The 25,198-nt window shown below is 38.3% G+C and overlaps 1 protein-coding gene across 2 annotated transcripts in view; it reads left to right on the forward strand.

Moving 5' to 3' along the window:
• tfap2c (transcription factor AP-2 gamma (activating enhancer binding protein 2 gamma)) overlaps nucleotides 1-1,701 on the forward strand; it is a 62,579-nt gene extending 60,878 nt beyond the window's left edge. For both annotated transcript variants that reach the window (XM_055221728.1, XM_033967115.2), the window contains one exon: nucleotides 558-1,701. In XM_055221728.1, the coding sequence (XP_055077703.1) occupies nucleotides 558-843 (286 nt within the window). In that variant the 3' untranslated portion in view covers nucleotides 844-1,701. The remainder of the gene's footprint in view (nucleotides 1-557) is intronic.
• Nucleotides 1,702-25,198: the final 23,497 nt, after the last annotated feature.

The following is a 25,198-nucleotide window of genomic DNA, read 5'->3' on the forward strand; positions in this document are numbered from 1 at the left end:
ATGGTTACACCTTTAATTAACATGCTAACACACCCGCGGCAAAGAAACACATTGTATTTTTCAAATATTTGCAGGGCTTGGTTTATCGCGTGAAAGCTATTCTTAAACATTGACACCTCACTCTAAGAATATGTATCAAGAAAATAAGGAATTCATAGCCTTAAGTAGTGGCGTTGACAAAATGTGATGTAATATGTAATCATGAACGTGCTTGTAATAGTTAGACGAGAATTTGAATTGATTACATTTTTATAAAAGAAGCAAAATGTCAACCATAACATGAACTTTTTATATATATATATATATATGTTTAGTTCTCTTTCCAAACAATTCCAAACCCATGTCCATAGATTAGGGCAGATTTAGGAAATACTATGCTTCCTTTCTCAATGTGTTTTGTGAATGGTACTAAAAAGAATACTCATTTATAAGACTATATTAAAGTTTATAAATCAGACATTTTTTTGTTTTGCTAATGAGTCTTAGTATAACAAACATCAAGCTCAAAAACAACACTGACAGTTGAATTAAATCATTCTCTCTTTTTTGCTCTCCAGGCAAATCTGCAAAGAGTTCACCGACCTCCTCACCCAGGACCGCTCACCCTTGGGTAACTCCCGCCCAGCGCCCATCCTGGAGCCGGGCATCCAGGGCTGCCTCACCCACTTCAGCCTCATCACTCACGGCTTCGGTGCCCCCGCAATCTGCGCCGCCATGACCTCTCTTCAAAACTACCTGAACGAAGCCCTCAAACAAGCAGACAAGATGTACCTGAGCGATAATCAGGGTTCTTCGGACAGCGGCAACAAATCTTCCGACAAAATGGACAAGCATCGAAAATGAACTTTTATGTGAAGTTTTTTTTTTATTATTTGTATCGTGCTATTGAGAGATGGGTGTATATGTGATTTGAGGATTCCCAAGCGAAGTCGGATGCACTGCTGTCAGAAACACGAACTGCAACCATAGGACTTGTACACTGACAGACAAAGTTTTTTTTCATACTCGAACATTTCAAGGCAAAACCGTGGCTGTGAATCTATCTTGCCCTCCCGCTGCTGTCTGGAGGCAAATCCGCTGATTTCCTGTGTCTCAATGGACAGCAATTTTTACCAGGAAAAGAGAGAGTAGACCTAACTTTTCATTCTTTCTGTGTGTTTGTACCATCTCCTCAAAATGGCTGCAGTGTTATTGTACATTTTTGACGAGTTCATTCAAATCTTATGTCGGAGCGTCTTTACAATGACTTCAGTATTCAGTGTTCTTAAAGTTGTTGTTACGAGCAGTGGCGAGGCAAAAAACCCACTACTATTTCGTATATATTTAAAATCATGAGTTGTCATTAGCCAAGTCCTGCCATGTGTATGCGTGTATAGTATGTATGTATGTGCGTGAATGCCCAATTGTACATATTTCACTCTTTGCAAATGTTTTAAATTAGACATTAAATTTCCAACATAGAAATTTATCCAGTATTGGTCCTGGGTGTAAATACTTTCTAATTTATGTTGTAATTTAATAGGTTTATGTAAATATTAATGGTGTTTTTATGATTACAACAACTACAATGTTTTTGTTTTTTTAAGCGGGTAGTGTTTTTGAATTACCAGTTATACGAGTTAGGAAGCGGGCCTGAATGTTGGAATTATGTAAAAAAAAAAACTTAGGAAAATAAAATAAATGCCCCTTATGGCTTACGGACTCTGTGTTGAAACTTATATACACAGGAGTTGTTAGTGGAAAGTGATATTGTTCTGTAGCCCCATTTTGAGCAGTGCTATGCTTTAGTCATGTGATGAAGGCTCGAAATAAACAAGCAAATGCCCTTAAAGCTAACAGGGAACAGTGGCTAGCTTTATTCGCCCTCGCGTCACAAATAGGCACTGTGTGGTAGAATACAACCTCAAAAGCGCATCTTGTGATCATCAGACATAGGCTACCGGGCAGTGATGTAGTTTTAAGACAGTAGCACTCTAAAATATGGCATGCCAACCCTATTTAAATACAATATATCACCTTTTAAATCTAAATATGCTACTTTACTGGTAGGGTCCATTGACTGTTTATCTCCATGGTTATGTATTTGCTTTGAATGTTTCCCAGTATGACATTAAACTTGGTGCTACACCCTTGACTAGCAGTGAAAAAAAATGATGTTTGATGCAAGTAGACTTCTAAACACCTCTAAATGAACAAATGCTAGATATACAAGTTTAATGCAACACTGGAACGTTCTAGGTGAAACTATATTATCATGGACATAAGCAGAAGACAGAAGAGTCACATAGTGCACCTTTAAATGAGCTCATATACAGATTTGGATCAACATAATATAATGAAACGGGGGAAATTTAAGGTCAGCATTTCATCTTTTTGAAGGGATTATGTGGTTTGTCTTGTTACAATTAAGGTGTCAACGCATTTTAGTTTCATTCTTGGGATACTTGGCTTTGGAGGTTTCTCACAGGTCTGAAGAAGATGAGAAAATATGCAAATTGGGTTGAAACTTGAAAGCAGGTTGCCTCATATATCACTCACCCAACGGTCTCTGCTCAAGTGTACTTACAAAATGGTGTGTCAGAGTTGAAAGACACTGAAATCATGCTTTGAAGATTTATTTATTTATTTATTTATTCGTAACATTTCAAATGATTTAGGACCAATGTAGAGCCTAACTGTCACCATATGTGCGTTTTGCGCGGAGCTGGAATATAAGTTACATTTTCGACTTAAAAATCTTTTTGATCCTGAAGGGAAAATGCTCCGTGACTGTAACTCGGAATTAAAATTATATATTAGGGGTTTAAAATTGGATCGCCCAATTAAACCCATTATAAAGTTCACATCTATAAAGTATAATTTACTTTCAAAATTCCATAGCAAAATTTGACAAAGACTGATGAAGGTGCAACTTTTCTGGTAGGGGACCCGCCACCTGCTTCTCTCCATGTGCGTTATTGCTTTGCTTAGAATGTTCCACAGTATAGCTTTAAACATATCTATCTAGAGTTTATTGAATTTCATGTGTTTCTTGCTCAACCTTGAAAAAACAAGCATTCTGACTGTTAATTCTTGGCCTGATAGTGTCACTTACTCTTGTCTCCATCGAGATACATAACCTAATATTTAATGCCATACTGTGGAACATTCGAGACAAAGCAATACCCATTGTTGTTGGAATAATGCAAGTTGTAAAAACCTAGAGATGTGAAGAGTACCTGATGTAGATGGGATGGAGGTAGCTACAACAAAACCAAGAAAAATAGAAACAGTGCATATTACAGTTTACTTTTTCAAGCATTTATAACATATAGCATCAATTATTACCACACAAAGCAAAATATTAACCAAACAAACAAAGAGGAGTTCAAATGTCACTGTAGTCTACGAGACCTATAGGGAACTACAAAGAAAGCAGACTCATTGGCGGCTTGTGACACACGGGGATGTCATAGGATCGGCTGCTGACAAACGCACTTCAAAAAACAGGTGCCATGGGTATTATTGCCATTACTGTTTTGAATTTTGACACTTTGTTTTTTTGTAATTACAGGTTTGATTTGATGACGCATTTGCCGTTGACTTCCGGTCCTCAGTTCATGTGAAAGATCCATGAGGTTTACATGTTTGTTTCCTCTATCAACCTAAAATAATTGCTAATAATGAGTATGTTGAATTTTGGCTGAGATAATAAGGGACAAAAAATTCAAAAACATTGCTATTTCAGATCTGATACTTCCGTCAAATTTTTTTGTTCTATTCTTGTCTGGGTGGGTTTCATCTGGGTGGTCTATAGGTCCCCTGATCAACCCAAAACGAATCCCCTAGCTAGGTACTCCTGACCTAGACCAAAGCTCAAGCTCTGGAGATGGGTCTGAAATTGTTTCAGCAGAAGGACTGAAAGATAGCAAATTTCCCTGATAGTACAATAGTAGTAGCCCGTGCAATAACCAGGAAGTGTGCTGTTAGCATGGTAGTTGTTGCTTGCATTATAGTGAACGAGCTTTTAAACCAATCTTGGGGGATTTACTAGGACGCTATGAATGGGAAATAACTCTGGACCACTAAATTAACTACTTATGCTCCAGCAAAAATCAAATATGACAGATATAAAACATTTGATGATATGATCATCTTTTTTTTACTTAAAACTGACAGCTAAACCATGCTTTTCCTGCAGCGTTTGTATCTATACGAACAACGCAGAGCTCCTTTTCAAATGGTAGCTGCCAAATAAGCATTTCTAAGTGACTCCGCAGAGAATGGCGTGTTGGGGAAACAGTTGTGGGCCGATCGCCGGAGCAGCTGCAGCAGTAAAAGCTGTAAACGCTGCAGTTAGGACAAGTATCAGCCGCTCCCCAGAACCTGTCCAACCAGACCTGTCACTCACAGCCGCCTCTCTCACTCTCTTTACTCTGTGTGTGCCCAGATAACTGACTCCACTTATCTATGCGGCTGTATTCACGAGTTTCAGCTTCCTGTTATATGCGACATTGTGAAGAGTTAATCCCATTCAAACGATATAATAGTGTTTTAAATTGTTAATCGCTATGGCAACGGTCGGAATTTCTCATCAACCCGAAACCGGTGGAGGTCTGAAAACGCACACTGCAGAATAAATAGTTCAAATGGGCAGTATTAGCTCATTTCACATGTGCAAAGTTGGTTTTATTTCCTAGTTGCAATACTTTTTTTAAATTTCAAGGTATTTTTCGATTGCGATGCTAAAATAAAGCTAAATAACAACTTCACCATCTACTCCAATGGCGAAGAATACTGCCAGATACAAAAACATACGACAATGTTTCCAATTATGTACGCTGAAATGTTCACTTTTTTCCATTTAAGTCTATTTGCGCTAGTATGACATGTAAATATTTAGCAGAATAACTTAATATATCTGCTCTGGATCAACATAAATAAACTAATTACGTGAAGCAAGATGACATAACACTTCATTTTGGGAGTGTCACCTCACCACATAAATCAAATCTTATGAAATCTAAAAGTTCATGTTATTAACCAACATATATTGCTTTTTTTTTTTTGGAGAGTACAGAATTTCATAGCCCCGTACGAAAACACTGACCCACCTTTGCGGATGTGATGGGGAGAGTTTAGATCAACAGGTTTTGTCCAATGGCTTCCTGTTGTCGGTGTCTTTCATGTTGGCGCTTTGACAGTCTGAAACAGACCGGCTTTGTTTTGACAGCAAGGGCTATTAAATGTCATTCACTTTACCTACCTGTGCTGACACAGAACCAACCGCAGAAGTGTTTTTTCAAACTGCGGGGCGAGTACGACCCATGGAGTTGGATTTTTTTTAATTTTGAAAGACGTGTAAAGTGGTAAACGTGTATGGTAAAGTTGCATGGTCGTATTTTTGGTCACCATTTTGATTTTTCCCATTATTTTTAGTAATCACAGTATTTTAGCAGTACTAGTATTTCAGTGGTAGAAGTAGCTATAAACTTATCAAAGGGTTGCCATGGAAATGGACTATTCTAAACAATATAGGCCTATTGTATCTCTTGAAAATGCTCAATATGACACCTATAATAAAGCTGAAACTCATAAGTAGTCATTTCCAGTACTTGATACGCTTTTAAAGTACTAGCATTTGAGTATCTATTCTTGCCCTTAGAAACCGGAAACACATTTATGCGTTTTTTTAAGAGCATAATGTACAAACTTGCAATTATGGCGTAGTATTTTAGTATGTGGAAGTCTGTAAACATGTACTTATCTACTAAACCTATTTGGCACTATTCATGCATGAGCAAACCAAAGTACTTCACAAAGATACAAATTACTATTCCTACTAAAGCTCCTGTACTATTACTACTACTGGAAATCCATTCACCTCAATCACAAATTACATCCCAATTACAATTTCACAACAATAGCTACAGAACAAATTGTGCTTTTTAAAGGTTTACCCCACATTACTTTACGACCATGAACGCCGCGTATAATTTTCCACTACCGACGTCATACTGTCCGAAGTGTTGCTCCAAACTCAAAGTGATTCACCTGTGACACACCTCTCCGAGCGAGGAGAGCAGGGCGAGTGCGGGCCTGTCCGTGCCTTCCCTGTTACCTCTGCTGTGGATGAGCCCAATACTCATCAAATACTACTTTTTTCCCTCCGTGGCTCTGCGCTAATATCATGTTCTGATCTTATTACGTTGCCGCGGGCGACGTGTGTCATCTCGCGAATCACTGGAGTGCACTCGTATTTCATGCCGTCCCTGACTGATGACCTTTCTATATAGGGCGCGGAGAAGTCACATGACCAAGCGGGCTGTCAGAGAGGAGCATGGGGAATGTGACAAAAAAGAGTGATGGTGCAGTGGTGAGCTGGCTGGAAGTTTGTTTTTAGCGGAGTTTTCATGTATTTTAGGATGTCAAAATGAGAAAAAAACAGGGGTCACCACAGAAAGTCATTAAGATCTACAGGCAACCTCTTAAATCATAATTTGGTATATTATTGAAAACATTTTTTTTAACTTTATGGCAAAGAATGTGCTCTCTTTGGTGGCAGCAACACGAAGTACGATGGCTGATTAGCACTCTCGCCTCACAGTAAGAAGGTCCCTGTCAGTTCTTTTTGTCAAACGGGATCATTTTGTTGACCTGCTTTACACGTTTCAGCTACTTCCTGTTCCCTCAAAGGTGTCACGTGATGGTGTAGTTACGTGTCTTTAATCAGAGGGGGCGGCGAGATCCACAAACGAGATCCAAGGAGCATAAATCGTGACGAGGGAGCCTACACCTTACCCCACGCCTGGAATACAGTCCTAGAGAAGCTTCCTACTTTTACGCATTTATTTTATGTTTTTTTTAAATGTGAATTAGTTCTCAAACATTTTAGCAGGTTAAATAAAGGTTAAATAAAATATGAACTTAAAACTGAAGACAGAATTAACCTTTACCAAAGAAAGAAAGTCTGTTTCAATTCCCAAGTCAGGTGGACTCTTTCTGTGTGGAGTTTGCATGTTATTTCAGTGTTTGTTAATCTAGTTTTCCCATAGGTGCAATTGATGAAAGCTTTGAATTGGACACACTTCTCCAAGGATTTGTTAATCTTGATAATATTTGTGCTACAGCTGGTTGTCTAATTAGTTCATTATTAGCCATTTTACCATTGAGTCGCCGAAAGCTGTGTTGTGAAAGTTGGAGCTAAAATATATTCAGAACTCAAAAAAAAAGGTGCACTTTGTAACTCTTCACCTGCTCGTCCCCATGGAGATGTTAATACTCGGGCCAGAATGTTCAACAGTAAAACATTAAACTTATCTATTGCCGTGCGGTAACTCTTTTCTTCCATTGCGCATCCTTAATCATCATACAAGTGAAGTTTCGTATCTCCAGACTGTTTAAACTTGAGTTGTTCCCAGATACCTAGCTCCTTACTCACAGCCTTTCCATCAGCCCTGTCGTCACCAGAAGTCTGCAGCACATTAAGCTCATTTGCACTCAGACTAATCACTGCTCACGACTGCACCACCACCAAAACCACTTTACGAGACCAGGCCCGGCAGTATGGTGGAAGCAGCGAGTCTCACCGAAACGAAACGAAACGAAAGAAACTTAGACAGGGAATCAAGCATCAGAGATATACCAGTGTGTTAGCTGTGGTTTTCAAACTGTAGAACCGGTTAAATCTTCTTTTACATTTAGGAATTTAATTTTAGTACTTTCTTGCACACGTGTTGACCCGTTGTAGTCCTGATTTAGTCCCGTTTTTGTCTATAATGTCCACAGCACAGCATTAAACACATCTATCTCGCCTGTTATTAATTTCCAGGCATTTGCATTGTTCAAAAATAACTCTCAAAAAACAACTTTTCTTTTCTCAGCAATAACTCCCTAGATGAGGGGGATATTCCAAACGAAGCGATAACATCTCCACGAAGACAAGCACATGGCAGATCAGGAAAGCTATGTATGAATGAAATAAAAATAAGGCATCTTTGCTGTTTCTTCAGTTCATTCGGATTCAATTTGGGTTAAAATACATACAAAATAGAAAGAAAACGCGTCTGACTTCAATCATAATTGGACAGGAGTTATAAGACAAGCAGATGTACCAGAAAAGTTACATATTGCAACTTTAAAATCACTCCGTTTGTTTGTAGAGTTGAATGTACATGTTATTACCACTGCTGATTTGAGCCAGTATCCTCACAAATAAATACCATATGTACACGTACTTTAAAATAGCACATTTAACCACGATTAAATGTTATTCACTATTGTTTTGTACTTTCATGTATGAGTAAAAGTTCTCGCTGCTGGGATCTGGAGTTGCTGTAGTGTGTTTGCGTGTCTTTGGGTTGTGGGGGGGAGGGGCGGGGGAGCGTACAGCAATAATGAGAGCATTAAGCGGCTATAGCGGGGGGTGAACCCAGTCTGAGGGCAGGGCAGGGGGGCTAATCCCTGAGGAAAATGTGGAAGAAATTAATCTAAATTACAAGCATGAAGCTAGTCTGGTCTGCCGGGCTACAGGAGGGAAGTCACCATGCACTTTTACAGCAGTATTTTTGCTGTGTACTCTGTTATTATCAGTATGGGTATGGGGAGACGAGCCAAAATAGCCAAAAATGGTCAAGTCGAGTGAAGGGTTTTTGTCTTTATTATTCAAAATCTCTCTTCTGTCTTGTCAAGAGTTTGGGAAAACCAGACACTGTGATTTGATAGATTTGAACTAGTGATCATGTGGTTAGTGGGCCCATAGTTATCGACTGTGTCACTGGCTGCGGATATGCACGCAAAATTGGATTAATATCAGATTTTTGGAGTTATAAGTGTATCAAAATGACATGTAAACAGCAACATCATCTGATTTGTTTCTGATCACTGTCCCATTTTTCGGGGTCCATCTTTTTTCTTTTGGTGAGCTACATTTACGAAACAAAAATGCCAGAGAGCTACTAGAATTTGAGTAAATATAAGGGTCGTGATAAGACTTAGATGGGGTAGTTAGACAGTGGTGGAACGTAACAAAGTAAAAGTAGTAGAGTACTGTACTTAATCAGAATCAGAAGACTTTTATTGTCATTGTCAGTGAACACAGCTCAGACTAGGTTGATAAAGTTACTTCGGTGATAAAGTGCAACATAAAAACACACTTAATAAATACAAATAAGGGCATGCACAAAGTTAAAAAAAGATATGCTTAAAATAAAATACTTAGAGGTAGAAAATATATACAACAGCAGTTTCAGAACAACAGTGCAACATGACTTATTAATGTGACCGGTATATAAAGTGTCCAGTTTAGTGCAGATATTAAGTAAAATTTTGGGGTATTAAGTACATTTTACAGTGGATATGTTTTTCTTTTACTTTACTACATTTGAAAGCAGGTATCTGTACTTTCTACTCTACATTTTGAACAGGACTGCTAAGTAAAAGTATTTTTTATTACTACTTATTTTGATCAACTTCATAATTGGAGCAAAAAAAAATATACAAACAAAAACGGTTTGAAAAAAAACGATAGATTCAGTTGTTTCTGTTGAACAAAATTTAGCACAAATCTTTAGCAAGATCGCTACATTTGAAGCTTGATTATAGATCTGAAAATCAGCGCAAAATACTTTTACTTTTTACTCTTTAAGTACATTTTCAAACAGGCACTTTAATACTTTTACTTAAGTTGATTTTTTTACTTTTACTTGAGGACTTTTTTACTCCAGTATCTGTACATGTCATTCAAGTTCTTTGACGCTCACAATTTTTTGATTATTTTATGGCACTACAATGTGACGTTTCGGGGTCAAGCCCTTCTTCAGACTTTCTGCTGTTTTGTCTCTGGACGCTGCACGCAGTCGGAACTTTTTATCAGATGTGCATGTCTCTACCTACCATTACATGTCATTTAATTAATCTCAAAGGTCCAGAAATCAGATTATAATGAGATTTTTGCATGCACTGTCTCGCACACACAAACACACACACACACACGCACAAATTAATAAATAAATACACAACATCACATTTTCAAACAAGGCAAAGGCAAGAACATTCTTCCATATGCTAAAAGATTATATAGAAAATTATGGATAAATACAGAAATAATGCAATCTTTTCTTACATTTATGGTCAAGAAAATGTTTATTGAAATAAGAAAGGTGAGGTTAAATATTAAGTATGTATTGAAGGTAACAAAGTAAAGTTGTAAAGAACTGTACTTAAGTATATTTTATATATTTTTTACTTTAGTAGATTTCAAAGTGGGTACTTTTTACTTTACTACATTTGAGGGCAGATATCTGTACTTTCTCCACTACATTTTAACAGGACTGAAAAGTAAAAGTATTTTGTATTATAGTTTGAGATCTGCTGAAAAGGCTGAGGCTTCATTATTGGAGTGAACAAAAATATACAAATAAAAACAGCTAGAAAAAACGATCAACAAAACAAAATTCTGCGCAAGTATTTATCAAAATCAATACATTCGAAGCCTCATTAGATCTCAAAATACGCCCAAAATACTTTTTCTTTTTTTGTCTTGAAGTACTTTTTTTTTTTTAATGGATACTCTAATACATTTAGTTAAGTAGATTTTTTTCATGTGATACTTTTACATTTACTTGAGTATTTTTTGGGCTCTGTTATCTGTACTTTTACTTAAGTAATAAAATTGAACGCTTCTTCCACCACTGGTTAAAACAGGTCAATCACTATTTTTTTTAAACCTTCTAAAAAATATTACTTCTGAAACCTGTTAATCTTTTGAATGTAGTACTTTTAACTAACATTAATATTTTTTTTTTTTTGCAGTTCTACTTAAGCACATCAAGTATAAATCTTTCAGCAAACACAGGCCATACTATAAGCCTATATTTTATGAGAATTCCCCAGCCTGTCATCTTTCTTCCCAGGATATCTGCCCACTCACCCCTCCTCTTTTGTGTTGTGTAGTTTTGGACCAATTAGTTAGCATTAGCCTGTCCGCGCGGCCTGTTCACCGGGCAGACCCTTGGACCCTGATCCGGCCTCAGACGACAGATGTCTCAGTTTCTCAGGGAAAGGCGCTGGACTCTTACAGACTCTTCCTAAAGACCCTTCACTTTGCTCACTAGTGTCCAGTCAAACGTGGCACAAATTGCATATTATCTGGTCCATTTGCATTTGGTCGGGTCAGTTTGAAAGGCCTTCTTGATGTATATTTTGTGTAGAGTGACCTGTATGTAGTGGCACGACATGTAACCCACATTCTACTGTTTTGGCTTAAAATAGCACCTTAGGTTAGGTTAAAGTACACGTTATTCATGCTCTACATGTGACCCATGTTTCAATGTGGTTAATACAAAGCTTTAAGTTATAATATCAAAATACAGACTGCATATATAAATGGACATAGCTAACCTTCAAGCTGCCACGTTCCAAATAGGAAGGTTCATCATTTTGGTCTTAAAATGTTTGTATTAACTCACTCTAAATGATCCTGGTATCTTTATTTCGCTATTGTGTCTGTAACTCAAGTTATGAACATTAATAACAAATAAATCAGCTGCTTTTTTTTCCCCAAGGTCGCTCCCACTAGCATTAGCAACAGGTTTGATTGACAGCGTTGCTAAGTGGGAAGGAGCTTTACCTTCAACATCCTCGCTCCAGATTGGCTCTTTGGTTGCTATGATACTTGTGGTCAGAAGCTTTTTTTGTATATGGCATATTTTATATACTGGACATTTTTAAAGTACTGCACAAAACATCAATAAAAACAGATTTCTCTACCTGTGCTCATAATGATTGTAAATTAAAGTCGCAAGTGGCGATGAAGACCCCGCCACCACACACCCGCTGCTGATGTCCGACTGGCCATGCCCCTTTCCTTTCTCTCCCCTAACTCAAAAGGTCCACTTACCTTACCTTCTGTTTGTCGGTGGACTTTAAGATAAGATAAGATAAGATAAGATATGCCTTTATTAGACCCACAGTGGGGAAATTCCAGTATTGCACCGCACAGTTCAAGAACAGCAGGAAAATGGTAACATGCAATATAATAAGATAATAGATAATAGCTTGAAATAATTTTAAAATAGACTTCAAAAATAAACTAAAAATAGACTCTAATAAAAAAAATAGACTATTATGTACAATAAGAGTGACAGTGCAGCATATGAACAGAATAAATAAATAAAGTTGTACGATGGTTCTACGAGACCTGTAATTCATGACTGAGCTATGACACAAGATTCCCCCACGATCATCAGGCCAAAATTGAGGAAACCGTGGCACCCAGCTTAAACCAAAGTGATGTGTTTAACAGGCAACAGAGTTTAGCCAGAACAAACAGATGACAACAAGTGTAAAAGTGTAGCGTATTCGTGATGAGACTTTTTAATGGGATGGAGATGCGATGGGTTTTTTTAATGAAATCCGGATCTGCTTCCCCTTCCCTGCTGTTTCTTGAGTTCATTTAGAGTAAATATGTGTCAAAATACATAAAAATAAAAAGAAAAAACATCTGATTTGAATCATTCTTGTAAAGGAGCAATAAAAAAAGGAAAACACACACAATGGAACAGCCTCCCTCTGTCTGTCAGATCCTCTCTGTTTTTATTGACTTTGTGTGAAGCACTTTGGCTTCTTAACTTGTATTTTAAATGTGCTATATAAATAAAATTGAACTGAACTGAACTGAACTTAAAAAAAATGAGTTTCCATTGATTCCTTGGATTAATACAGTATACATATCTACCTATCTAAGTCCCAAGATGTATCCGTAATGCCGATCTGCACGAGTCCACCCCTCCCTGCGTGTGGATGTCTCCGCTGTGTCTTCCACATTGGAAAACTCTTAGCCTCCATTAGGGACATGCAGAGGAGATCATTTGCACACCAATACTCTGTTACCAGTAAAGGGACCGTCTCCTAATTCTCTCATTTAGTCTGACGTGAAAACAGATAAATTACACAGGATGGATGCCTTTGCACATGTAATTAAGCGCATGTGTCCTCTCCTAACAAACATAGGCCTACTATAGAGAGTCCTGTTCACCTAGGCCCCGCTAATAGGAACAAGCTGTTATGGTCAACAAACAGCCTAGTAAATGCAACATGTATCCGCTTGTATGTGCAAAGGAGCGTAAAGGTAAAAAGTAGTCGCCAGTGTTGTGAAGTAAATAAATGTATCAAAACTAGATATTCTGAATACTAACCCTGAGTAACAGCATTATAACATTTTGCAGGATTTCAGGTTTTAACGGCATTACAGGGACATTATAGTTAGCACATGGCAAGGCAAGTTTATTTGTATAGCACAATTCATACACAAAATAATTCAAAGTGCTTTACAGATTAAAAAATACATTCAAATCACAATACAAACAAATCAAAACGTAAATAATCATCATAAAATTAACATTAACAGAGAAGAGTGCAGAATAAAAACCTTTCAGTCATATGCAGAGTTAAACAAAACCATTTTGAGGCTGGATTTAAACATTGTCAAAGTAGAGGCCTGTCTCACATCTTCAGGAAGACTGTTTCAGGTTTTAACTGCATAAAACTGAAACGCTTATTCCCCATGTTTAGTCCTGACTCTGACCACCAGCAGGAGGCCGGTCCCTGAAGTCCTCAGAGTGTGAGATGGTTCATATGGCACTAACATGTTGGAGATGTACTTTGGTGCTAGGCCATGGGGAGACTTGTTCACAAACAGAGCTGCTTTAAAGTCTATTCTCTGAGCCACAGGAGCCAGGGCAGAGACCTGAGCACAGAACTTATGTGCTTGTACTTCCTGGTTCTAGTTCAGAGCATGTTCATTGTTTCTTCAATAATTCATGATAAACAAATACATAATAAACAGTGAAACACACATCAAGCTGGTTTATTCACATGTTGCACTTTTACACAAATGACTATAATATAACTTCACAACTATGCAACTAAATACATTCTCAAAGTATTCTTCCCAACATTGGTCAGTAACCTGAATGACGTTGTAACGAAAGGATCTGAAAAGTAACATTTGTTAGGACTAATAGGATTAGGAGGGATTATTGATCGGTTCATGTCTCACTTAAACTTCATTAGATCATCACATATGGGCGGTTCCCAGGCCAGACCAACCAATCAGAGGAACTGTGTCAGAATGGAGTGTGTCTAACTGGTTGGTTACTGGCCAGTCTGTCTCATGATAAAAACAGTTATTGCTTTGTTGATATTTCTTGTACACATGTTTTTGGTTGTATTATTTCTAGTACAGTACATGGAGGATTTAAAGTTGTGGTCGTCTCCATAGAGATGTTATTACACAATTAAACCAGTCTATAGCATATCTTCAAATACTGGTTATTTATTGCACAAACATACCCGGAAACCATGCATTGATACTGTGACTGGGGATGCCACTTCACAGATCTGACCTGTAACAAGATCTGGTGGTGCTGCTGATTGTCTCCATGGAGATAGATGCTTTTAATGTCAAACTGTGGAACATTACAGGCAACGCAACAACATCTTGGATCTTGTCATATGGTGTCACGTACACACAACATGGGACTTTCCAGTTATTGTTACTGTTACTGTAACTGTTGTAGAAGTCCCCTAGATCTGCCTCATTCCCATGATGACACAGCATGCACACACTGCAAATTAACTGCAATAAACTTAGTCAAGACGTTTTTGCTGGGTTTGTGAAACTGAGCTACTTACGTCTACTCAGTAAAAGTATAAAGGCGGTGTACCTGATTTTTACCGTCTTTAAAAACGGTTTGCAGTGGTCCCTCACTTACCTTACGCATTCTGAGCGTCCTAATTATCCACCACAATGAGTTTATAAGCACTTTTCGCAACTTTCAGAGACCAGAGCAGAGTTAAATCTTGCTCAAATACATGGGGAAAAAGTTGTGTACAGCAACTGATGAAGATCTGGTCACACCTATCATAAAGTACTTAGGACAAACAGTCATAAGACTATAGGATAATTCTCCATGTCCTTCGATGTACATGTCCAGTCCCATGTGTTAAATGTCACCTTATAACCCCCACTGTTACATGGGCGTGCTGCTGGTCATAAGGTGCTCCTTCAGAGACGATGGAAGTTGGTTGGGGACTTCTTCTTCTTCTTGTGATTGATGCGGTAGTCATAGGCTTCACATGACGCCGCTGTGCACAATGGGCGAGCTATATGATCATAAATAAGCTACAGGTTTTTCCCCAGTTTGGATGGTCAATGTAACTTTCAATGGAGGGACTAAGAAATGGGCGTTGAGTAAACTGATCTGTGTGAAATGACAAATAACGGGTTTGATAACAAGATAAAAGTGCTAAATCTAAGTGTAAATCTAATGCATTACTTCCATTAAAGTGGCTCTACCTGACTTTTGTGCATGTAGTGTTGTCCCACAGTACAGATATATTGTAAAAGTAGCTCTTAGGATAGAAATGAGTTACATATGTGCTGTCTGCATTAAATTATACAGGAAAAGATTAAAAAACTGTATCTGCAGCACAACAGAGAAATTACTGATGTTTTTAAGACCTGGTTTAAAGGTTAAATATTACACAAATTGGATTCTCGTAACCTTTAAGCTATGTTATAATATAGTTACCTCATCAAAAAACATGCAGTACAAGGAGTTGTGTTTTGTTTTGGTTTTTTTTTTTTTGCATATGTTATAGTAATCCTTTATTTTTAGTCTACACTTCCAAAACTCAGAATGTCCTGTTCCACCTTGTGATGTCATGTAGTTGCAGTTTTTAAGTTAACAGCTACATTTTATCTTTTCTTCAGTAGAGATTGAAAAATCCAGGGCTGAAATTATCCAAATGATTCTAGCGACAGTGTATGGAGTTCAAAAACACAGTGGAGAACTTCCTGTATCACCACATGACATCACAAGATGGAACAGAGTGTTTTCAGTTTGAGAGAGGAACTTGTGCTAAATATGCAGGGTTTGTGTGTTAAACATGTGTAAATAAAACAAAATGTAACTCCAGGTATGTTTTTAATAAGGAAACAAAATTATAACGTAGATCAGAAAATAGTGTAATATGGGCCCTTTAATTATATTTAATCCTAGCCAAAATATCATCTTGATTTATAAAGACCAATCTGTATGACAACACAACAAACAAATTGAAGTAGAACCTTTTTTAAGTATGGAAAATTCAGTAACAACCCCCTAGTTGGAAAGAAACAAATGGACACGATAAATAGTTACAAATATTTAAACTTCTTAAATCATTTGACATGCCTCCTCTAAATTGCTCATTGGGTTCTTGTCCCCCAAGTTGGGAAACTCTAACGGAGAGTCTGAAAGCCCGGAGGCAGGCACGGGTCTTTATGGTTCATGTAAAGGTAAAAGTCATTATCCATTGAGGAGCCTCTAACCAGCTGTACTGCATGGTCTCAGCTTAGGCCCCGGGCATTTCAACTCGCCACTCATAAAGAGAACAGAGCGGACTGGAGCATGGCCAAAATGAGGCTGAGGAGAAATGTGAATAAAGCAAGTTAGCATACATTAGCAAAAAGCATGAGCGTGGTTTTAAAGTTCATTTGACTTAGTGATCTAAAGATGTACATATACTATAATAAAAAAGGCAAGAGATGCATACATTACTATTATATACACCTTTTTGTACAGCAGTTGCAAAGAAGTATGACAGAGTATACAACTGAAAACAATACTCGACTTTTAAGGCTTCTGTATATTTGTAGAAATCTTGTTCATTGGTTTTCATATAACTGACAGATTGTATTCTACTTGCTTATTACTAGCACTTTTCATATTGTTTGTTTCATGTTTACAGTGTCACATAATCTCCCTTGTGGATACAGTTTGCGGTCATAAATTTCGGGCTATCTTATCTTATACCTGTACAAATGTTGCTTGTTGGGACCCATTCGATTCACAATTTATCACTAATCCATTTGCTTTTTAATAACACTTTTCATCTGGTTATTTCACATTTACAGTGTCATGCAAATGGCAAATGGTAACTAGTCACATTCAAAGCGCTTTACATCAAGGAACCACTCGCTCACCCACTCACACTCGCATTCATACACCAGTGTACGCAGACACTGAGATCTGTGGGTGCTGGAATTGCACCACCAACCTGTCAGTGGATCACTCTATTAATAATATTTATGTCGAGGGTGAGATTTGAACCTCCAACCTTCGGAATAGTAGACAAAAACTTTTCCATCTACAGTTTTTGTGGTCATAATCTTCTGGCTGATTGGTGTGAATTGATTGCATTTTCTGTTATTTCACAATACTGCAACACCTACTAAAAAATACATGCACCGTCATAAAAAAAAAGTGTGTATCGTCAGCTTTCGTCATTTTACAAGCAACAACCAAAACCCATCAACTTCTGGAACAGTCTTCCTGAAGATGTGAGACAGGCTTCAACGTGTAAGTGTTTAAATCCAGGCTCAAAACGGTTCTGTTCAGCTGTGTATATGACTGAAAGGTTTTTATTCTGCACTCTTCTCTTTTAATGTTACCTCGCTTTGCCTTCTGAGCAAAACCCTACGCACAAATTCATTAAACCCTCTATGAGACTATAAGGTGTGTTCAGGGGGTATAGGAAATTGCCAACCTGATCCATATCTCCTAAATAAGCTGGAGAAAATAGTAAACACGTGAGCCCAAAGCTGGCGTTGAATGCGTTTCTTTGAGAGCAAATGCTTCCAGTATGGAGTGAATCACCACTGCTAACCGCATTCATTTCCTGCTTGTGTTTATCCACGCGGCCATGAGACACTGAGCTGTCCGGACTTGTTTGGAGCGCGCACCATAACACAGACACAAGTGCTCATCACCGCCAGGGAAAGGCCGCACTTTGGAAAGCTGTACAGACGTTTAGAGAGGTCACAATATGGCTGCTGTGTCGACGTGAATGCAGGTCAGTGTTAAATACTGATATCAGTGTACAACGTGGGAGGCATGAAATAGTAAAAGAATTTTGCCTGACCAGCCAGTCCCTCCTACATCCTTTTCAAATGCTGAAGGGTCTGCAACCGGACCTTAAAAAGGGTCAAACAACCGTCTGAACTTGGGACGGTCCAACCACAAATAGTAAATGGTTGTATTTTTATATAGCTCGTTTCCACCTTAAAGCACTCAAAGTGTTTTACACCAAGAACCCACTCACCCATTCACTAAAGGTGAGGTGGGTTAAGTGTCTTGCCCAAGGACAGAGCAACGACACTCATCTGCGAGAGCTGGAATTGCACCATCAACCTGTGGGCCAGTGGATCAGACCACTCTACCAATGATGTTTATGTTGAGAGCGAGATTCGAACCTCCAACCTTCAGGTCAGTGAACAGACACTCTACAAACTGTGACTGAATGACTGTCGCCCACAACTTGAGACGGTCCAACCACAGCCGTTAATTTGTGTCACATGTCTGTTAAATGTAGAAGGCATCTCCTCTCAAAATTCTTGTATTATTCTGAACAAAATATTTCACTTCTTTTGCCTCTGCGGTACATGAGAGTTTAGTGCTCCGATTGTTGATTCTGCAGAAATCTGTGCTGTTTCTCAATCGCCTGCACGATTTTTTTCCTTTTTTATTCATAAACTACTGTGTTTGTTATAACCGAAAAGGGCCATGTGTTTCTGTAATTGGTTAATCCACCTGTCAGTCACGCCTATCTGCACCCGGAGAGACAGGATACAGTTCCAGACCCACATGCCTTTGTAAAGTATTGCCAAAGCATGTGGTTTTGGCTGGTCAGGATTGAATTAGCATAGCAGCATATCAAAAACATCAATATGGATTAATGTCACCTGTAATTGTTTGCATTGTCGTAAAGTTAGTTGGTAGAGCTTTCAACCATTGACCAAAATGTTTCTGGTTTTGATTCCAGCACTCACCAGTCTGTATTGTCGTGTCCTTGGGCAAGACACTTGACCCATCTCAGCCCCCAGAGTGTGCGCACTATTTGGTCTGTAAATGAGTGAGAAGTATCCAATAGATGAAGAAAAGAACAATATAATTTGTAAGTATTCATTCAAAACAGTTAATTAATAGCCCAATAGGTTAGTGCTTCACTCACTTCCACTGGCTTTACTTGCCTTATTTCACCCCACTCACTTTACCACACACTTTCTTTGTGGTGGCACTGCCATTTAAGCGGCAATCCCATTCATTACAAAGGAATCTGAGAAAAGTCCCACCACTAAAATATGATATAAAGTCTGTTTATTTATGTAAAATGTTCATGTGCACCAACAAGTCTGCAAGGATTCTCTAGGAGACTTTAAAATGGCTCTGTAGTCCGTATAGAACTTATTTACTGTCAAGATCAGCAGCCCCACGTAAAATAATACAAACATAAACTGTATAATGAAATGGACTAAGTAGTAGTGTGACGTCAGCCATAGCGTTCAGTTCCAGCCAAATGAAGCTCATCGAGGCTCATTGAGGTCAGCAGTTATAGGGGCAAATTTGAAGCTGAGTTCCATACTTTGAATTTCGACCAGAAGAATTATGGCAACCAAAGAGCCAATCCAGAGCAAGACTCTTGGAGGTAATGCCACATTCCCACCTGCACCACTGATTTAGCAGGTAACGGGCGCTTAGCAACGCTGTCAATCAAACCTGTTGCTAACCCTAACTGGAGCGACCTCAGGAAAAGAAGGCGCCTGATTTGTCTGTTATTAATGTTTATATCTTGATTTACGGACGAAATACAAAATAAAAACACCAGGATCATGTAGAGCGGGTTAATACGAACATTTTAAGACCAGAATGACAAGCCTGACAGCAGCAGAGGGGCAACAGTTTTTCAAAACAAAGGGAATTGAAGCCGGAGTCGATGGAGCCTGAAGCAAGCCTATGCTCACTTTCTATTTGGAACGCAGCGACTAGAGAGTTAGCAATATCCATTTATATATACAGCCTATGAATACAACCCAAATGACAATGATGGCGCCCATGGGAACTCCCGGAATAAGGTGTATAAAGTAACAATGTGTTTTTGGGCAATACACTTTCCCATTCACCATTGTAGCAACTAAATATTTTCTTCTTGATGACAATGACGGTAATCACTAGGTCAGTAATTTGTGGCATTTTCTTACAAATCAAACCAGCCTTTTCCTGCTGCCCGATAGTTCTGTGGTTTAAACTGCTGCACAAATGCCCCGCTCTGAACCAACCTCAGCATGATGAGATTGATCCTTTGCAAATTACTAAATATTCTCCCTGTTCTTCACACACATTTTACACCTTATCCTCTTCTAAAACCTCCAAAAAACATTAAAAAACAAGGTCCATGTGTCTCTATTTGTTTACAATGTGCTATGAGACAGAGTGCGAGAGCGTAAATAAACACTAAACCTAACAACTCTGAAAACCAGTGCTTGTTTGATCAAAGCCAAAACCCATTTGAGCACGTCAGATTGTGGAAGCGCGAACATATCTCCAGGCTGCAGACTTCGTTTTCTCTGTGTACATAGCGATAAGTGTTAAACCAACCGTGCTTCACCATAACAACATATTTTTTACAACGTTCTTTCTGGATCCTGGGATTTCATGCGCTATCAAATAACCTGTCCAGTTATAAGATGTGGGAATTCCTTGAAAAACGGTTCAGATTACGTAACCAAACAGGAAAATGAAGACCTGCATAGAGGATTTGATATGGTTTGATACGAGCGTGAAGTTTGTATCTCTGTGTTTGTATTGATAGTAGTGTTAATCCGGACTGTCTGGTGAGATAGTGTCACTCGATTTGTCTAAGAATACAAACATTTTTAACAGAAAACATAAGAGGAGGACGTTCTGAATGTAATCATGTTTGCACGTGGTATATTTCTCCATGGAAACTTTACCAAGAGGCAACTGGTATTACTACAACACGCAACAGAGCAGCCAATATAAGAAAAGATGAATCACTACATTTTCAGATCGTAAAGAATGGTAACTTGGAAAATTGGGTAATACAAGGTTACTTGAGTTTAATCGTCTTCTGTAAAGCGTTCCAATGTGTAGGAGCACCATGCTGAAGTCCCAAAAGAGAACATTATCACACAAACATTTTATTTATACAGCACTTTTCCACCTTCAAGGCACTCAGAGCACTTTTACATGGAACCAGTCACTCATTAATCAACCAGTGCACGCAGAGACTAGCATTATAATCTAAAGTGTTCAAGAATAACCTTAAAAATGCATTCGGTTAAAAGAGATATTTGACTTTTATGAGCTTTTAATCATGTTATATAATGGCTTCCCTTCATCATTAACATACCTAGAGTCAAAAAAATAAATAAAATCTGTCAACTGGACAAAAAGTTGACAGATCTGAAGTTTTCTTTTGCTATGGAGCATACCTGGACAACTGAGGGATTACGCAGACATACCTAGAGTGGCAATGTGATTCATGCATGTTTGAGTTCTGCATTTGAGGCGCTTAGAAAAAATCCATTTCCTCACCTATCTGCACCCTTGTTTCTGTACTTACTGGTGGTCCTTTAAAAATAACATTCAAAAATGACAGTCTGCGCGCTAATGAAATGCCACTGTAAGAGAGACTTTGCAGACTTTCTACAATTTACTCAAAAGCTAACTGACCTGTTATCTGTCAACATGGCGTTTTAGTCAAATATTGTGGTTTGAGATGAGCAAAAAAGTACCAAAAATGTGTGCGATCATATATGAAACCTTTGCTAATGTCAACATGCTTTCACATCCTTATTACACAACAGCTTATTGGAACTCAAACACGTCGTAGGACATGTCATCGCTGTAGTTCAAACAAAGACAGAGGGATGTTGGGAAATGTAGTTCTTGGCCCACGCTGTTTGGAGCAGATGGGACAGAACCTGTTTGTCACTGGGATAATGGATAAGTATGAATGAGATATGACAGTACAATAACAGAACACACCTCACGCTTCGTTTAGACTTCCGCCTTAAACGGACAGTCGGCCGCGCTACCAATTGGGCACATTTTGTCTACACTGTAATTAGTGATGTTATTACAAGTAATACAATGTGAATAAGTAATACTATGGTCTCCAAAACGCTTCTGCAAGTCCAAACAAAATCATCTTACTTTTATCCGTTGCAGATTGGTGACAAATTAGCACCGTTACCATAGCAATCAACCAAACACATTATTATATCTTTTGAATGAAGAAATGTCCTCAAAATGTTGCAGATTAACAGAAAGTTGAAACCCATGACTGAACTATTATTAATTATATCACATTTATACTTTATTTTCAATATAAGAGGTAATAACTGAGCAATAACTGAAGGTTGGTGGTTCGAATCCCGCTCTCGACATAAACACCATTAGTACAGCGGTCAGATCCACAGATCCACAGGTTGGCGGTGTCATTCCAGCTTCCACAGATGAACACTATTGTTGTGTCCTTGTGCAAGACTCTTAACCCTCCTCGCCCCCAGTGTCTGTGGTGACTGGTGTATGAGTGTGTGAATGAATGAGTGGTTCCTTAATGTAAAGTGCCTTGAAGGTGGAAAAGTGCTGTTTAAAATTGTGACTATTTACCATTTAAAGTGTTTTTTATTTGATCAAATTTAGTATATGACTACAGGATAATAAAATCTAAAGAATTAAATACAGTTTGAAGCCACAGTCGCTGGTTATTCTTTGCTGTGCTACGTTTAAATAATAATCTATGAAAGAAAAAATATAGGTATTTTACTTCTGGAAACTGTTATACTTATTACTTCCTCTCCTTGTGTGTTTCAAAAAAAGAATCCAAAGAATAAAACTTTACAAAACTGTATAAATTGTGTGTATGTGTCTCTGTTTGTGTGTAGTTACTGCGTTGTCCAAACAGACATTGGTGAGGAGCAGTGCGGAGAGAAAAATGTACAGCCTGAACTCATCCGTCTTGTTCTGACACGTTTTGTCATTTTCTCCTTTCCACCAACTGCTGCACTTCTGCTGTCAGCCCGTAGCTTCACAATGGACACAGTAGTAATACATAACAACAAGGTGAGGGTTCCTAATGTCCAAGGAAGTAAGAAGAAATTGTGTTTTTCCCATATTTATACCATGTCTTTACACAAATATAGACCGTAATTCTGAAACAAATCGAAAATTACATCTCAAATTTGTGTTTTTTCATTCATAGTCCAGGGGCGTGTCGAGGCTTTTTTCCATTGTGGTGGCATTAAGGTGGTAGTAGAGCCAGCCCAAGTCTTTAATTTTGGGTTTAACACTTAAATGTAATATTTTTTGTGAATGATTTGGTCCAATTTTATAAGAACTGTTTTAAAAAGCGGTTATAATACACCACTACACTCTCTATGTGGGGTGGTAAATCATATATCGGGGTGGCCTGTGTCCACCCTGACCACTTCCTATAAATGCCCCTGTGTGTGTCACCTCAGCTGGGTTGGGTGATTGAAACAAGGCTGCCAATCTGTGCCACCGGCCCCTCCAACCATCACCATAATGCTACTTCGACTGCCGACTAAAAACAAATTCTCGCTTTCAAAAACGAACTGCAGCACAAACCAAAGCAATACGCCTAATACGAAATAAACAATTACTGCATTAAAACTCACATACATCTGGCTCTCCACCATAAAAGTTGGTTAAATAGAACCAGACGAGAAATAGACGTGGGCCTGGTGCACAAAAGCTTCTTATATGTCCTCTGGGAGCTTTGTGAATTAGCTCGTACGTTTACAGCATAAGTGTATTTCCTGTGTCCGCGGGTCACTGCTGCTGTGAGCTAAACCACTTCCCTGCTCCTCTGCTCCATTTGCCCTTTCTCCTTACGTTACCCCTGTCTGGAACCCACTACTTATACTGTCTAATCTACATCTGAATCCAATCGCATGCAAGTGTCCCTGTACGCAAGCATTCACCGAGAAACAAACCACTAACCGGGAAATGCATGCTTTTATTGAAAAATTCTTAGCTGCTATTTTAAATCATACAGAGTTTTATCGTAAGCACCTCAAATTCTGTTGTAATTATGTGATATGAATGTTCCGGCCCATATCTGGTCTTGCTCAAATGCTAAAAAGAGGGCTGTAGTTGGCCCTTCTGTCACTCAGAGTACGTAGAAGGAACATTGGGATACTTGGCCAGCTTCCATAGATGTCACAATGAATATTCTGGTGTATTTTAATAAGTGTTTATCGTTGTACAGAAGACAGTATGGTTAGGTTAATGATAGAGAAATTGCACTTTTTTGCTATGCCAGCCCCACACTGCCAGCTAAGTTCTCGTTATCTTGGCTTACGTCATCAGAGGTATAATACTCCCTACAATCGAAGCATAGCAAGACTGAATTTGATTGGAATGGACAATACTATCACAGTGTCTTGGGGGTCCTGACTACAACCGTGAAAATGGTTCTGTTTAGCTTTGCATACGACTGAAAGGTTTTTATTCTGCACTCTTCTTTTTTAATGTTAATTTTATGATGATTATTTGTGATTATTTATGTTCTGATTTGTTTGTATTGTCATTTTAATGTCCTTGCTATACAAATAAACTTGCCGTGCCTTGCCTTGGGTTCAAATCTATGAGTTTCAGGCCTCGCACTGACGATAAATAGACTTCAGTTTATTCTACCAAAGTTAAATTTATTTTACTTGGGTACAAATTTAAAAGCCAAGTTATATTTGTAATTCACAGGCTTCAAATTTAAACAATTTTATTCTCATGTTTAAATAATGTGATTTCTGACTTAAAGGTCCATGCTAAACTGACTTTTTAAGCAAGTAATGGTTATTATGTTATGTTCCTATCTTGTTATGTTGCCTCCTTTTGAGTTATTATGAGGACACTTGATTCCACCATGTGACATCATTAGGTGGTATTCCAGGAAGTTCTTATCCGTCCTCCATACACTCCATAAACTGTCAGTGGACTTGGACTTGCACTTGCTCTTGGATTACCCTTCAACACATCTTAATCACTTTAACTTGCTTATTTTCTTATAGTTTTGCCTGGAATGTTCCATGATATGACATTAATCCTATGCATCTATGGAGACAATCAGATGATGCCCACCTGCCAAGTTACAAGGTATGTTTTAAAGGCCCTGTATTTGCTTGTTTCCTATGTATCTGAGTCAAATTTTTGAGAAATATTGAGTCTCTTGAGGTTAAAAAAAAAAGAAAAAGTCAGCTGTTTGCAGTTTGCATCTAATTATAAAGCTTTGTATTTCCGGTAATCAGGAAGAACAATGTTAACATGCTAGTTGCTGTTAGCTTTACTGC

This window comes from Periophthalmus magnuspinnatus, chromosome 5, assembly GCF_009829125.3.
Source record: "Periophthalmus magnuspinnatus isolate fPerMag1 chromosome 5, fPerMag1.2.pri, whole genome shotgun sequence".
NCBI lineage: Eukaryota > Metazoa > Chordata > Actinopteri > Gobiiformes > Gobiidae > Periophthalmus > Periophthalmus magnuspinnatus.